Here is a 16299-nt window from a genome sequence, read left to right as displayed (position 1 = left end):
GTCCGGGCGGCAGAGACGAATTCATTCACTTCATCCCCGTTTGTTACGTATCCCAGTGACGGAGGTGGATTTGCGGAAGTAGCTATTGCCCACGCCCCTTTCATGAACCTGCCCCGATTCGAGAGATAGGCCTCCCTCCGGCGCAGCTGAGAAAGTGTCCACAATGATGAGCGACAGGCCGAATGGGCGGGAGGTAGGTTTAGGGAGACTGCAGATAGCTTGAAGTCTCAATCTAGTTGGCCTCACTGGGAAGTTACGATCAACACGGTCATGTAACGAAGAACCGGCTGTGAACTTCCTTGCGCGGAAGAATTTCTCTTATTTGAATGCTTAGGGAAGAACGAAAGAGCAACGCCTGCGCCACGTACTCTGACGAATAGCAACAGATCGCATTCTGAGTGAAAGCCTCTTCCTGCATGACAGTCGGCTCAACGGTTATCTTGCTAACAACGGGCTTCTGTTGTGCGTGAAAGAATTCCATTCCTGACGACCCCGAGATCCCAAACAACCGAGCGTGGAACCCAGGTTCCCCTGTTCCTCAACACCTCACACCATTCACTGTGTGTGTCCTACCCTTGCACACTGAGGTTCCCCGGTCCCTTGACACTCCCCACAGTCGACTGTGAGCCCTATCCTTATATACTGAGGGCCCGTTGCGCCATGGTTGCCCACCGTTCACGGTGCATGCCGCGCCCCTCTACACCGAACGCCCACTGTTCTTGATCATTTCACACCGTTCACAGTGCGCGTCCTACCGTTGTAAACCCAGGTCCCTCTGCTTCTCAACACACCAAGTGTCCGAGCATTTTGAGTATCGACCAATGGATGTAGTGGATTAATACGGATTAAGTACTGAGAATGGCGATTTCAGATGGATGTAGTTTCTGTATCGTCTGAGCATCGGAGTGAAGCTTTCAGGGAACAGGAAAAAACAGGACTGGTGCAAAAATATCTGTGTAGAACCGCTTCCGCCATTTTAATGCCGAACAAGAGAAATGCATTACAAGCGCAGCTGCGATATCTTCGCCCTGTTATTTCTCTCCGTTGCAGCATCGCAGCGCCATCTGTCGGACGGGCACGCACCGACGCTTCGATTGACATCAAGACGGTGAGGTTTTTGTTCAGCTCCGCCGTCTGACCCCGTCGCTGTGATCACTCCAGGCACAGGAGCACACGGCTGACGAATTCGCCTCCAAGGCGACACAGCTCAGCCTGAAGATGTAGCTGCTCGGTCTCTCTGCGGTAAAGCCGTACACCGACCCTCTTTACCCGCAAATGTAGAGCAGAACAAGTTTTCGAGTCCCCTGTCCCGGGTACTGTCTGTACCAGAACATTCTATCAGCCGTGTTACTGCTCCCCTCGACAGTACAGTTTAGCGTCACAGCCCGGCCGGTGGGACCGGAGAAAGCTGGGACCTGGTGGATCGTCACCGGGGTCACATCTGAAGAAGAGAGTGGGAGTGAAAAGAGGTGAGTATGTGGACGGCGAGAACGACGGGGTAGAGAAGGGGGAGGATTGAAGCCGGGGTATTTTCGGGTGGCGGTCGGTATGGAGAGGTTCCGACGAAAAAAGATCAGAGAGAGGATGGAAATGGGCGAAGAAAAGCTCAGAAGGAGACAGAAAAGGCACAGGACGAGAGGAAGCGAGGATTACCCTAGGGAAAAGAGAGGAAAAAGTATAAGCAATTTTTTCCCTCACAGTGGAAGGAGACGATCAGTTGCAGAAACAGGAACATCTTCTCTGGAGGATAATGCTCTCCCAAGTGAAACTGTTGTGTCCAGGAGCAATGAATCCCCTCACTTCAGTCCCGCTTGTCACGTAACTCAGTGACCTAAATGGTCATTGGTGATACGGATGGCCGCGCCCTCTGCTTCTTTTGGCCAATTAGAATCGAGGCTTGTGGAGTTATACTTTACCGAATCATGATTTTTCCTTCTTGGCTTCCCATATCCGTCTCCCATCGATAGACAAGTGTTGATTGACTCGCCGCATTCTCTTCTTCCTTATCTCTCTTTCTTGCGCTCTCTCTCTCTCTCTCTCTCTCTTTCTCTCTCCCTTCCTATGCTGGCCATGGTGGATTTCAATATGGAACGAAATGTTGAAATCGAACCTTACACGGACAGCAGAAGTAGGCAGGTTATTGTTCCTGTCAGGTGCTTGGCGTTGGGCCAAGAAGGAATCGATGAACTGGCCAACGGAGATCCCCTATTCCGGTGTTATCAATTGGAAAAGTGCTCTGAGTGATGATTAGTACAGAGAGAGCAGAGTGCAGGCTCGAAGCTGTTGGCCCGGGGCTCTCACTCTTTATCTTTTTCTCATTCTCTCTCTCTCTCTCTCTCTCTCTCTCTCTCTCTCTCTCTCTCTCTCCCTCTCTCCCTCTCTGCCCCCCCCTGACTATTGTTCATACTAATGCTCACACCTCTCATAACTTCCTTTTCGGTGTATCACTTTATTTATTTATCTTGATATGTATCTTTATGTATCTGAGCATTTATGTCTGAATTAACAGATGTCAATTCGCAAATTATGATCGATGATTTACTTTATTTGTCCCATCTACATGGAACGTCAACGACCATCAGGATTCTGTCTGTACAGATAGATCGATAGACAGTGAGATAGGTAGATAGATAGATAGATAGATTGATAGACAGATTGGCAGTTAGATAGATAGATGTACAGGTACATAGATAGATAAATAATCCAAAATGACTGAATATAAACGTTTAATCATAGAACTCCATTCTCGTTCTTGTTCTGTTCGCCCGTGACACATCCCAGCTCTATAAAAGCTCTGACAGATGAAGTCGTGGTTGTCAAATGTTTCCCACGTCGGACAGTCCACCTGTGACTCAACCTTCACTTTGGTCCTATGTGATTATCAATGGATCAGAGATAATTAAAGAAAGCTGAAACACGCGAAGGCGTGCAGTGCAAGGAAAGGTGTATAAAACCCACGGTCCATAAGAAATTTCTTAGATTCTTAAATTTCTTAAATTTCTTAAATTTCTTAGCTTCGTAAGAAATTCGAGGCGGTCACTGTTTTTCTTTTCTGGGAAGTGTTTCTGAATTGCTTCAGACATCCTTGCCTTGCTGATCTAATTTCCTGATATTACGTATTGGGTTAGGTGGATGGGAAGAATCAAAAGGCAATTGCAGTGTGATGCTGGCCGCGACCCGGACAGTGAAATTCAATGTGCAGCGACCCCTACTGGTGGGAAATAGCGGGTTCTGAGCCTTCAGCGATTGTGCAGAACAGCTTTTGTCAGAGGCGGCTCGGCTTCTCAACCCCTGTGCGCTACTGCAGGCGCAGAAATAGACGGCCGAGTGAGAGTGCGAGGCGTTCTTTAGTTCCATTTGAAAGAAAGTGCTGCTGGATCTTGTTGCCGCGTAGGATTCCGACGTGTAATTGTTGACCATATCTTTCCCAGCAGAATAGAAAAGAGCTTCGATTGCCCCGTCCGGTCGCTGTCTGTACCAATACATTCTATTATAGTCCGAATTTAGCAGCGTGCATTGGACGGTGCTTGACTGTCCCAATCCAACTGACAGGGAAGGGGGCGACTGCTCCACGTACGCGGCCAGAATCCCTGCAAGGGAGAAATTCCATTAGAGCCTAATTTCTCTCAGCAAATGGTAGCCCGTTCTCTGAACCTGAGTTACCTTCCCCAGAACATTTGTTATCCTGACTTACGCGGGATCAATGCCACGATCAGCGGAATACAATATGTTCCTCTCATCATCATTGACCGGGTAGAATCTGGCTGGCTTTGGGATGGAGTGCCGTTCAAGACCAGCTTTCAGAAGTAATGTACTGTGTGGCTCGATATAATTGCTGGTTCCGAATGGCCCTATGACGTCTGTCACTTCCTGTGTAACTGATGGGCGGTACGTTTGCCTTCTGTCGTCATTCGAAAGCCGGAGGAGAGTGGAGGTCGCAGTTTCTGCAGTGTCGCTTTCGTGAGGAATCGTCACTACAGGACTACACACATACACGCGCTCACGCACACACACACACACACACACACACACACACACACACGTGCGCGCGCACAAACACAGAGACATACACAGTTACACACACACAAACACATAGATACATAACAGGAATTTCGTGGTGGGTGAATGAAACAGCTGTCGTTATACATCAGCTATGGGAAAACCGCTTGCCGTTCCTATTTAGAACAGAAACAAGCAATAATGCTCAGTATATTGCACACCCAGGGTGGGATCTATTGCTTCTTGGAATGGAATACGGCGAAAAAGTAGGAGGAGCGGCGAACTTGCTATGTATCTATCTATCTTTCTGCCTATCTCTCTATCTATCTGTCTCTCTGTCTAACTATCTATCTATGTATCTATCTATCTGTCTATCCACTTATCTCACTGAATTATCCGCAATGCATTTCTGTGTGTCTACTGTCTCACTGACTCTGGACCCGCAGGCTGAAAGAGCGTGAAAGTCAGAGGGAATTTCGTGGCGAGTCGTTGCATAATTTGTGGTCATACGGCAACCAAAGAACGTCGTTTGTCTCCTAGTAGGAAAAGAAGCGAAAGATCAACAGCAGCTCAGTGTGCGCCATGCCTCGGGTCGGGAAATCTCTCCTCCAGACGGAATACTGCGAAAGATGACAAGGAGCAGCGAAGGTCTGCAGAGGTGATGATAAAGACAGCACAGCATACACTCAGTGGCCTCATTATTAGCTGCAGCTACGTACTGACAACACTGATATTCCGCTCTCTCCGTTGACAACCTGCTCTAACATCCATGAGGCGGTCAATCACTGTGCCGTTTTCAAACTTACAAACCAATCTATCCACGTTTACATTCAACCTACTCAGACGACGTGGCCACTTTATTGGACAGTTGTACACCAATCATTAATGGAAGTGTCTCTTCAGTCAATCTTGTTGCAGCAAATCAATGTATCAGAGCATGCAGAAATGGTCTAACGGTTCCTTAGAATAAGGAAGAAATGTAATCCAATTTACTTTGGCTGGAGAATGATTAGTGATGATAACCGGGAGAGGCTGCGTATCTCAGAAACGACTGAATTCCTGGGATATTCACGCACAACATTCTTTAGTGTTTACCGAGAATGGAGCGAAAAACTGTTGCGGTAATTATGCGGGTGAAAACGCCCTGCTACTGCTCGAGTTTAGAGGAGAATGGCCAGACTCTTTCACGCTGAGAGGGAGGCCTCAGTAGTTCAAGTGACCACGTGTTACAACAGCGGTGTGCGGAAGAGCATCTCTGAATACACAATATGTTGGACTTTGGAGCGGATGGGCTGCAATGCAGAAAACCACGAACATATAGAGAGTGGCCATTATATCAGGTGCAAGAGGTCACCAAAAGGATGCTCTCCCCATTAATTACATATGTACACAAGGCATGGATGTTTGTGCGGGATGTTAGCGTTTGTACAGATGCATCCGTCGAGCAAACTTTTACAGATGCACCGGTATAACATTTGCGCGTTGCTGCGTGCCGTTCCAGTAGGACAATGTGCAGCGATACACAGAGTACTGCTGCCCCCACGTGGCCAAACTCCCGTTCTGCACCTCTTGGTGGTAAGCAGTACGGTTTTTCTGTGGTCAGAGACTTGCGTTCTAGCGCTGTGGATGGCGTGCGGAAAAGTGTAAGCATTGGACGTTTTAGACCGAGAAGCTTCATCAGGACTGAGAGGGAAAGGTAGGCTGGATGGCGGGTGCGATGCTTGAATTAAAAATTGCCGCATGGGTAAAAGGCCGGCTAGAAGGTGATAGATGAAGACAGGTGGAAGGGAAAGGACAAGGACTGGAGTGGGAAGAATATGATAGGAGAGGAGACGAAAACAGGGGAAGGGGAAGTAGGTGAGGGCCAAAGGGGGAACTAATAGTCAGGCGAGAAGAACTAAAATGAAACAGTAAGACACACCATCAGGTTGAACGCTGCCCAGATGAAATGTAAGAGGTTGTTTCTCTACCTTGAGGGTGGCGTCCTCTTCACACGAGGGGTCGTCATGGACCGACACGTCGGAAGGTGAATGGGAATCGGGGTTACAATGCTTGGCCACAGTGAATTCCCTGTGCAGTTATGCGGTGAAAAGCTGGTTCGCAGAGATCAATTCATAACATTTTGAATTGAGATAGAGAAAAGTAATTTAATAAATTCGATTACTTTTGCTGCGTCTATGGAGTTACAGTGAAAAGTTGTTCTTGCACACAGATCAAATCATTGGTATAGAATAAGGTTCATCAGTAATGTTTAAAAACGCCGGAGAAAACCGCCATACAGGTGAACAAGGCTACAGAGAGGTAGATTGTGAAGTCGAGAATCCACATTTTTGTACCATCCTCGAGCATAAGAGACGGGTAACAAAGGCGGCGAGCTGTTGGAGTCGTGACTGGAGCTCTTCATTGTCATCGGCTGCTTTATTGAGGTAACGAGGTGTATGGACAGAGGGCGTATTTGAGCGATGTGCTGAGCTGTGCGTAGCGCCTTCTCGGGTTTCCTGCCGACAATTGCAGAGTAGATGCAACAACAGGCCTTTAGTCATCAAACCCCTGTGTTTGTCTATCCGATATCTAAGATAGCAGGAGCAGGCGGGGAAACCAGGCCGAGTGCAGCCCGTTGCTGACAGAAAGGGGCATCCGAACTCGGTCAGGTGCTGCCACCTACTGGTAGAACATGGCCACTGAACGTCCCTGTTCCAGGCTGTAGTGGGAGACTAGTTATCTCAATGCGGGATGTAACCGCCATCGTGTTCTCTTCCCTGTTGAGGAAAGTGATGTTATGCACGGTGGTTCGGGCTCCCAAATCACCTCAAAACTGAACTATGTCAAACCCTATGACCTCACTTCCACGATCTCTACAAATCATTTTCTCAGTGTTGCTTTTTGTACTTACTTAATTCGTCTTCTGCTTCTTTGCTCTGTTTGAAATTGCTCACTTTGTCTTCCTTTACAAACCGATTTTCGGTCTTCCCGTTTAGTTGTTAATCAATCATGTACTGGAATTAAAATGGGTGACCAGTGTGAGATCCGGATTCTTTCAGCGCCCTCTAGTGTTGCGAATATTCCCATTCCGACATCAATAAATGTTACCTGATAGACGAAGCAGGTGGGTGTGGAATGTCAAGGGCTGGAGAAGAAAGAATCTGATGGGGCCAATATGGAGGATGGGGCCCAGTGGGACACCCCCAATTCTCACACCTAATTCTCCTCACCCTACCTTCGCCGATACCCACAAATCCGCACGCACCCCCAGATCCGGCACCCAACCTACCCCACGAATCCTGTGAAGTCTGTCACCTTTAGTGATCGTCAAAGTGTACATTAATAACCCGCTGTTCCTCCAAAGTACGCCGTGTTATACCTTTCACGATGTCTGTCTCACCGGTATTACCCTATCTCTCTCTATCTTTTATCATTATCCGGCTGTCCCCTCGTACTCCGAACCTCCTCTGTCATTCGATTCTCGGCACCATTCCCAGGGTTTGTCCGACAAGTACATATTCGACCCTCTGTCCATCAATACTCCCTGTAATTCACGCTGAGTGTCCTACTGGTGTACACCGAGATCGCTCTGTCCCTCGACAATCCCCACCATTGAATGTGTGGGTCCTACCCTCGTGGAACGAGGTCGCTCTGTCCTTCGACGCTCCGAACCATTGTTGACGTGTGTCCTGTCCCCGTACACGGAGCTGCCTCTGTCCCTCGCCTCTCCCTACCATTCACGCTGCGTGTCCCACCCTCGTACACCGAGGTTCCCCTATCGCTCGACACTCCGCGCCGATCAGGAAGTGGATCCTCACCTTGTACTCTGAGATCCCTCGATCGTCCCCTTAGGTCCCACCCTTATGAAGCCAAGTCCCTTTGTTTCTCCACCGTCCGAGAGTCCCTGCATTCTGAATTTCCACGGACGGACAAAGGACATATATTGCGGGAGATTGATCTTGGAGGCCATTATCATTGGCGCCCTCAAATCTTGAGATCCTCCCGGACCGATGGTGTGTGGGAAGATTGTACACAACAAGGGTAGATAAAGTGCGGCGACAGCTTCACCATTAAGAAGGGAGGAAATTAAAGACCAAGGTGCAACAGCTCCGCCCTTTATTTCACTGATTCACCGCTAGGGCACACCGCCCGACTGATAGTCCCTCCACACGGCCTATGATTTACAGACGTCTTCTTTCCTGTGTCGCTGCGAGCAGCGACACATTTCTCTGTTTTACTAATTTGTACCCAACCGCTTGTTCGTTCCGTTCCCTGTTATTGACACCCACCTACCTCTTATAATCTCACCAGTCCATCATGTCCTTCTGGTTCGCGCTCCTCCTGCCCCTTTCCCCATGATCCACCGCTCCCCTGTGTCCGGTTACTTCTACTTCCTCTCTGTATCTCCTTCAGCTATTTCGTCCCAGCATCTCATACAGGAGTCCTCACAACCCTATCCACCCATCTCTACCCCTCGCCAGATCGTTTATATCATCTTCCAGCCTATATTTCTTCGAAGAGTGTGCTCCACCCAGTGCACACCATTTTTCGCTGGGCACTACACACCATGGACTCTTTGTTAGTCATACTCTTATATACCCACTGTGCCTCGACACTCCCCACCATTCATAACGTTTACGCCCTACCCTTATACACCTGGGTTGCCTCTGTTCCTCAACTCTCCCGAATGTCTGTGCTTCGGCGATTTAACAAAAGCGATAAAGAGCGGTAGCATTGATCCTGTGGACGGCACGTGATGAGCGTGGCATAAGGGCGAGGCTGGGAGCGGACCCAAATGCAAGACACAGACACTGAAGTACAATGGACAGGACTAGGTTAGTCAGGAAAGCAAGGGAAGTGGAAAAGAAAATACGCTGGACATGACACAGTCCCTGGACGAGACAAGGATACAGAGCCTGGGCTAGGACTTGACTAGGATAGCGGAACCAGGACATGGAACGTGGAACTAGGAGACTGGGGTTTTACTCCGAGCTAGAGGCTGGACAAGGACCCGAAACCTGGGTCTTGATTCGGGCTCGGACCCCGGATGTAGGCGAAGACATGACGAGGCTTGGGTTCTTGGAGGCTAGGGCACTTTGAGGCTTGGGTATGGACTCCGAGGCAGAAACTGGGCAAGGATCCAGAACCTGGGCCTTGACTGGGGCTCGGAGTCTAGAACTAGGCGAGGGCAAGGCGTGGCTATAGGACGAGGAGAAGCAACAGGACTGGACGTGAGACTCCTGGACAGGACAAGGGAACTGCAGCACAGGATGAGGGACACCAGCACCGGGCTGGGCAAGGTACTCCTGGGCTGGGCGAGACACATAGAGAAGACGAGAACACAAAGCCATGCCTTGGACATGACAGGGTTCCTGGATCGTGGCTAGGATTAGACGAGACCCCGAAGCCTTGATTAGGTCGACGGAGAGACAAGAACGCAGAGCTTTGGTCGAGGGAGAGACAGGAACATGGAATACAGATCCGGTACCCCTACCTGGGCTCATTACACAGAATGCAGAATACAAGCAGGCGGTTCCAAAACAAGGCAGCGGCAGACGACCGGACCTACCTAGCGAGGGCGTGGACACAGAGACAGTTCAAAACAACAATGGACAGCTCCTTATCTTGCTCCGGCGATGGAACTTGACAGTGGTTCAGGCGAGGGTTACAGGCGAGGCAAAACTTCAAGCGAGGAAACAGAAGGCAGGGGAAGGGAAAGGAAAGGATACAGACAGCGGGTATGGACAGGATCAATCCAGCAGCCAGATGCTGAATCCTGAAAGTATTTATGAAGTCAGCAGCCTCAACAGAAACGGGGGAAAACCGGAAAACCAGGAATAAGGAGCATGGACCTGGCCGTGAACAGTAATGCGGATTTCAAGAACCGGACCATGACAGGACAATGGGCAGTCGCACTCAAAAGTTGCGAGCATCTCGCAGTGCAGATATGCGGGAGGATTGTACATGAAAATGCAGGATGGAGTGGAGAGATTAGTACGTGGATTATCTCCACCCATATGAATGCTTAATAAGGGTAGGAGATTAAATGCAATAGTTCCGCCCCTTCTCTCACTGATTGCTCGATAAGGCGCAGCGCCTTGACTGATAGACCCTCCTCCCAACCGCAGATTTACAGACGTCGCATTTCCTTTTCAGCTGCCAGCAGCGACCTTCCTGACAGTGGGAGTTTTTGTACAGCTTCCCCATCACTCTGAACCGCCGTGATTACTCCACGCGCAAAAATACACCGCGGACGAATTCGTTTCCAGCTTGTCGGACTTCAGAGAGAACTCGTTGGTATGCGGTCTCTCCGCCGTAAAACCGTCGACCGATCCCTTCGGGTACACGGAATTAGCTGTGATTGAGTAAAATATGTTCTCCGGACGCTTTCCCGGGTGTTGTCGGTACCAGTACAACCGGTTATCAGCACTGGTGCTGCCCTCGACTGTGCAATGCAGGGTCACCTTCTGGCCGGCAGCTCCGGAGAAAGCCGGCGTCTGGTGGATCGTCACCGAGGTCGCGTCTGGAAAAAAGAGACGGGCTTGGCTGAACGGAGAGAAGGGAAGCGGAAATGCGGATCAATGGGGATGAGGATAAACAGGGTGTGCATCGAAATGTACAAAAAGAAGATGACTGAAGAGGGGGACATTTCGAGAGGAGATCGGAATTTAATGGCGGCGGCAGAGGGCAGGTCGTCTGCGGACGCGATGGACCGCAAATAAATAAGGAATGAGTCCGAGAGGACGGGAGGGCAAAGCAAGTGGAAGGAACGTGAAAGGAAGGCAGAAGCAGAGAATGAAAAAAAAAATAATATTTGGAACTTTCACTCACAGCGGAAGGCGAGGATGAATTGCAGAAACAGAAACATCTTCCTTGGAGGGTTTACTCTCTCAGTGATGAAAGTGGTCCGGGCGGCAGAGACAAATTCATTCACTCCTATCCGGTTTGTTACATAACCCAGTGACGTAGGTGGATTTGAGGGCGTAGCAATTGGCCACGCCTCTTCCATAATCCAACCCGATTCTAGGGCTGCTGCTTACGGTCGACCAGTATGGACTCGCAATACACTCTCTCTGTCGCTGTTCCGGTTCCTCCCTCTCCCTTCTTTCCTCTTCCCCTTTAGCTCACCGTGTGCACTTTGTTAATGCTCCCAAGACTTTGTAATTTCGGAAATCTACACAAACCGGTGAAAGAAAACGGACCACAATGCACCTCGCTTTCGCTGAAATCGCTGGTATGTCGTGATGTGGGCCTGGCGCTGTACCGTCTGAAACATTGTGTCCTGTATGGATCAGCCCTCGGTAGAAAATCTCTCTCTTTCTCAGTCTCCGTATCTTTCTGGCTCTCTTTCTCTGTCCATGTCATTATTTCTATGTCTGGCTCTTAGCGCTTGTCGACACCCATCCAATTTGTTCCCTTTCATACCTTTCGAGAAGTGCAAGATAACTTTTACCCCAGCGCTTTTACGCTCCGTAGTGGTAGCATCCTGTGCCTTCACATGCCGCCCACTCTGCTATCTTGCTAAATTACAGAGAGGTAGAGAGAGCAGATCTGAAAGGAAGACGATATTTTTCTTCACTATCATTCTGCAAGAATATGTGTCCTTGCCTTTCTTCATGCTCTTACCAAGGTTCGAGGTTGCAGATATACCCAGCATGAATAAAATGTAACTCTTTCCCGAGAGGGGTCGCAATGGAAGCTTTGGCCGAGGGTAGGTTCAGTGAGTTGACTCCCTAAGCAGCAAAATGCATGGAGCATGAAAGTGCGATCTCGCGTATAAGTTAATCACCTAATCTGTCACTCCGACTGCCCGGCGTCCACTCGCTGATTGTCACCAGAAATCTCGTGATGAAGGGGCTCGTCTCAAAACGTCCGAATCATTCTCGTACGCCTTCTTTAAACGTTCTCTAATTTCAACTCATCCGATCATAGATAAAGGGCCCAACACAGTTCACAATACTCAATCTGAGGCCTGATCGGTCCTTTCTAAAATCTCAACATTACATCTTACATATTCGAGTTGTCTCGAATGCTGACATTGCATTTGCTTTACTCACCACCGACTTAACCGGCCATTGAACATTTGGGAAATCGTTTCCAAGTCCCTTTGAATCTCGTATTTTTCAATTTTCTCTGCACTTAGTAAATTGTTACAGCTTTTATTTCTTCTACTGAAGTGCATGATAATACCGTTCTCCAAAGTACCATTCCTTTGCCCTTTCTACCAATCTGTTCGCAGTCCTTCTGCAGTGATTGCACCTCCTGTCTCATCCCTTATCTTCGTACTGCTCGCAGAGCTGCCCACGAAGCCATCAGTTCCGTCATCCAACGTATAATCGTAGAATTTCATTTTCCTTTCATCCAAATGATATGGGCAGTGTGCTTGACGTTTGGATTATCTTGGAAAGAACGTGGAACATAAGCCCATAACACTTAATAGCAGCTTCAGGCCATTATCGCGTCTGTTTAAAATGCATCTACTGACATTCACTGAGTTGTGTTCCCAGTGCTTACTTCCCCATTATGTCTTGTCACATTTTCGATTCCCCATTCTGATTACCTTCTCAGCCCTTTGTTTCTCCTCACTTTCTCATCACCTTCCACTGGTTCTCCTCTCTTTCCCTTTACTCTCTGTTCTGCCGTGACAGATTTCATCTTTCTCTATCCTTTACCTCTCCATTCTATGCCCCTCTAGTTTCCTGCATCATCTCCCAAATTCTCACGCATCAGCCGCCGTCTTGCAAACCTTCTCCGGCCCCACTGCTTCTCTATTCCTTTCCAGTGTTGATGAAGGATCTCCGTCTGAGGCTTCTCCTCCATAGATGCTGCCTGACGAGCCGAGTTCCTCGAGGGTTTTGAATCTGGAGTATCGGATACCCTCCTCTCGTAATCCGCCAACCGCAGTCTGTGATCGGTGCCCTCCGTGGCCGTGATGCTGGAACCCGGGCCCCCCGTTCGGTGACGGGGTCGGTGATACTGTCCTTACATTTTGTGTGCGCGCGTGTGTGTGTGTGTGTGTGTGTGAGAGAGAGAGAGAGAGAGAGAGAGAGAGAGTACTTTACGAAACAAGTCTCGATCGCCACTATCCTGATGGCATAAACATCAATTTGTCCACCTGATGATAATCTCTCCCCTCCCGCTTCCCTGTTTTCACCAATCCCTATTCTGCACACACTCTCACCTCGTCACTTCAACGCACCTCCCAATGACCTCCCTCTGGTTCCTCTCCACCTTCCATTTGTTCTAGCGTGCACTACCCTCGCCTTTCAGATTCCTTCTTGTTCAACCGTTTAGCTGTTCGACCTACCACCACCCAGCTTCTCACATCTAGTCCGGAAAACCCTAGACACCCAGCATCTATTCGCCTGGTCTTTGCTGTCAAACTGGCAGCTTGTACTCTTTCCCCTCCCCCACCTTCTTCTTCTTCTTCTGGCCTCCGCACCGTTCCTCCAGTCCACTGCCTGGAGCTCAAGGTATTTTGTATTTGCAGAATCGCTTGTCATCTGCTATTATATTGACAGCAGCGCCTCCCTCAGGCCAGCCACGCATGAGTTCAGCACCCCAATCTCTTTAAGTTTGTTACATTTCAGCGCCCCCTGCTGGTTGGTGACAGGTGGAGGCGTGTGGGCTCGGATCAAGGTGAATGAACGCGAAGGACCAGTTGGGGGGCGGGGGGTGGGGGTGGGGGGTGCGAACCACAGATAGAATGAGACCACGTTTTAAAGGATCGTCGACTCAGGCCAAAGAGGCCAGCGTCGGGCATTTTTATGCCTTACAAGGCGCGGAACGAAGACTGTGTGGCGCGGCACTCCTCACACAGACAGAGAGGTTGGTATGGTTATGTGCCTTACTCAAGGACACAGCACGCTGCCTCAGCTAGGGCTCGACTCGGCGACCTTCAGATCAGCAGACGAACGGCTTAACGCCTTAGCCACGTGACTACGTTTTAAAGGGGTAAGACAAATGTAAGGAAAACGGAGAGAAAGAGGGAAGGAAAGAATACAAATAATGCAACTCACTAACGCCAGAGGGATAAAGTCAGTTGCAGCAACAGAACCATACAATTCCCTTCACCATTTCCCATTCCCATTTCCTTTTTTCACCTTATCCCCTCCTTCGCATCATCTCCCTCTGGTACTGCACCCGCTTTTCCTTCTCCCATGGCCTTCTGTCCTCTCCCATCAGATCCCCCCGTCTCCAGCCCTGCCAATTTCGCAGCGATCAACTTCCAGCTATTTACTTCAACACCACGCGCCCCCCCCCCCACTCTCTCCCGGGGTCTCCGATCACCTTGTGTTTCTTACTCCCCTTCCAACACCTTCGTACTCAGACTCATCTTTTACTTCTCCCGTCCTGATGAAGGTTCTCGGCAAAAAGCGTCGAATGTACTCTTTTCCAAAGAGGATGGCTTGCCTGCTGAGTTGCTCCAGGAATTTGTGTGTGTCGCTTCCATCTTTCCCAACTTCCATTCTGTCCATCACACAGCCTATCATTTGCTCTTCCGATCACCTCGCTCTCATTTATGCTCGCTTTTCGATGATTCGCATTTGGATAACTCTTCAGTTCAGGAGCCACGCGTGTTTCGTGACTGTTTTTTCCGATTTGCTCGATCTAATCGAGGCGCTTCATTGCGGAACAGGTTCCGTGGATGTGAACTGCATTCACCGACAGAGAGCTCAGCAAAAATCACTCCGTGACATCGGTGACCGCTTCCGCGGTTTCGGTGATTTGATGTTTAATAGTTTGTTTGCTGGCTCGCTGCTGTTCCTTTTTTCTCTCCTGTGATGGGCATTTCATGATGTACTTTTAAAGGATTCCATGGTTTTTCTTTGTTTCGTGCTGCCAGCGGGAGGATTCACGGTGTGTATCCGGCCCCTGCACGCCGTCACTCCCCCGTCACTCACCACCATTCACACAAAGAGCGGGAGATCTGAGCGCTGTTCGGACACACACAGAAGACACGATCTTTCCGTAAAGAGGACTTGTGGGAAGACTGCACATGACAGGAAAGGATGAGGTGAGAAATCAGCAGGCGGATTATCTTCAGCCTTCTGAATGCTGAAGGGGGGGACCTGAAAATCTATATGACCGCCCCATTTTTCACTGATTGGCAGCTGCGGCGCACCGCCTGACTGATAGACCTGCCTCCCACCCTATGATTTACAGACATCGTATTTCCTGTTTCGGTGCAAAAACGACCCGACTGACGGAGAAGCTTTTGTACAGCTGCTCCATCAGTCTGAGCCACCGTGAATACTCCAGGCGCAGAAATACACGGCCGACGAAGTCGCCTCCAGTTTGTCGGACTTCAGGAAGAGCTCGTTGCTCTGCGGTCTCTCCGCCCTAAAACCGTCGACCAATCCCTCTGGCTGGACGAATTTAGCTGCCGTCGAGTAAAACATGTTCTCCGGACCCTTTCCCGCGCGTTGTCGGTACCAGTACAAGTAGTTATCAGCACTGGCACTACCCTCTGCTGTGCAACGCAGGGTCACCTTCTGGCCGGCAGTTCCCCAGAAAGCCGGAATCTGGTTGATCGTCACCGAGCTCACGTCTGGAAATAAGAGACGGGGGAGGCAGAACGGGGTGAATGGACACGGAGAGGCTGGTCAATGGGAAAGGGCAGAAAGAGGGTGCACTGACGGAAGCAAAGTGGAGGATTGCAGTCGGGAAAAGCTCTAGAGGAGATTGGAATTTACAGGCTGCGGCAGAGGGCAGATCGTATGCGGACGCGACGGCTTGTAAGTAGATAAATAATGAGTCCAAGACAACAAGTGACTGAAACGTGAACGCCAGGCATAAGCAGAGAGAGATTAAAATCTATTTGTCGACTTTCACTCACAGTGGAAGGCGAGAATGAAGTTCAGAAATAGAAACATCCTTCCTGGAGGGTTTAGTCTCTTCGTCATTAAAGTGGTGCGTGCAGCAGACAAATAATCCATTCACTCAACGCGGATGGTTATTACATCAGTGACGTAGGTGGATTTGCGGAATATCGATTGGCCACGCCCCTTATCTGCTCCAACATGATTCGAGGGGTGTAGTTCTTTACTCTACCAAGTTGACTAGACAACTCTCTCCCTCTCTGGCGCTCTCCTCGTCCCTCCGTATCTCTTTCTTCATCTCCCCCTTTAATCTCAATGTACCCGATTTACTTAAGCTATGTGGATGAGAAGAATCAAAAGGCAATTGCAGTGTTGTGCTGGACGCGACCCTGACAGTGAAGCTCAATGTGCAGCGACCTCTAGTGGTGAGAAAACGCGGGTTCTGAGCCTTCAACGATTGTGCAGAACAGTTTTTGTCAGAGGCGGCTCGACTTCT

General features: G+C 49.5%; 1 gene segment (V, D, J or C); it reads right to left on the bottom strand.

Moving 5' to 3' along the window:
* Positions 1 to 15215: 15215 nt before the first annotated feature.
* LOC140208084 (T cell receptor beta variable 30-like) lies at positions 15216 to 15857 on the bottom strand. The segment is given in 2 exon segments: positions 15216 to 15532; positions 15821 to 15857. Coding segments are annotated over 2 exon segments (354 nt in total).
* Positions 15858 to 16299: the final 442 nt, after the last annotated feature.

Source organism: Mobula birostris, chromosome 13, assembly GCF_030028105.1.
Source record: "Mobula birostris isolate sMobBir1 chromosome 13, sMobBir1.hap1, whole genome shotgun sequence".
Taxonomy (NCBI): Eukaryota; Metazoa; Chordata; class Chondrichthyes; order Myliobatiformes; family Myliobatidae; genus Mobula; species Mobula birostris.
The sequence above is the reverse complement of the archived record's forward strand: the minus strand, read 5'-3'. Positions and strand labels throughout refer to the sequence as shown.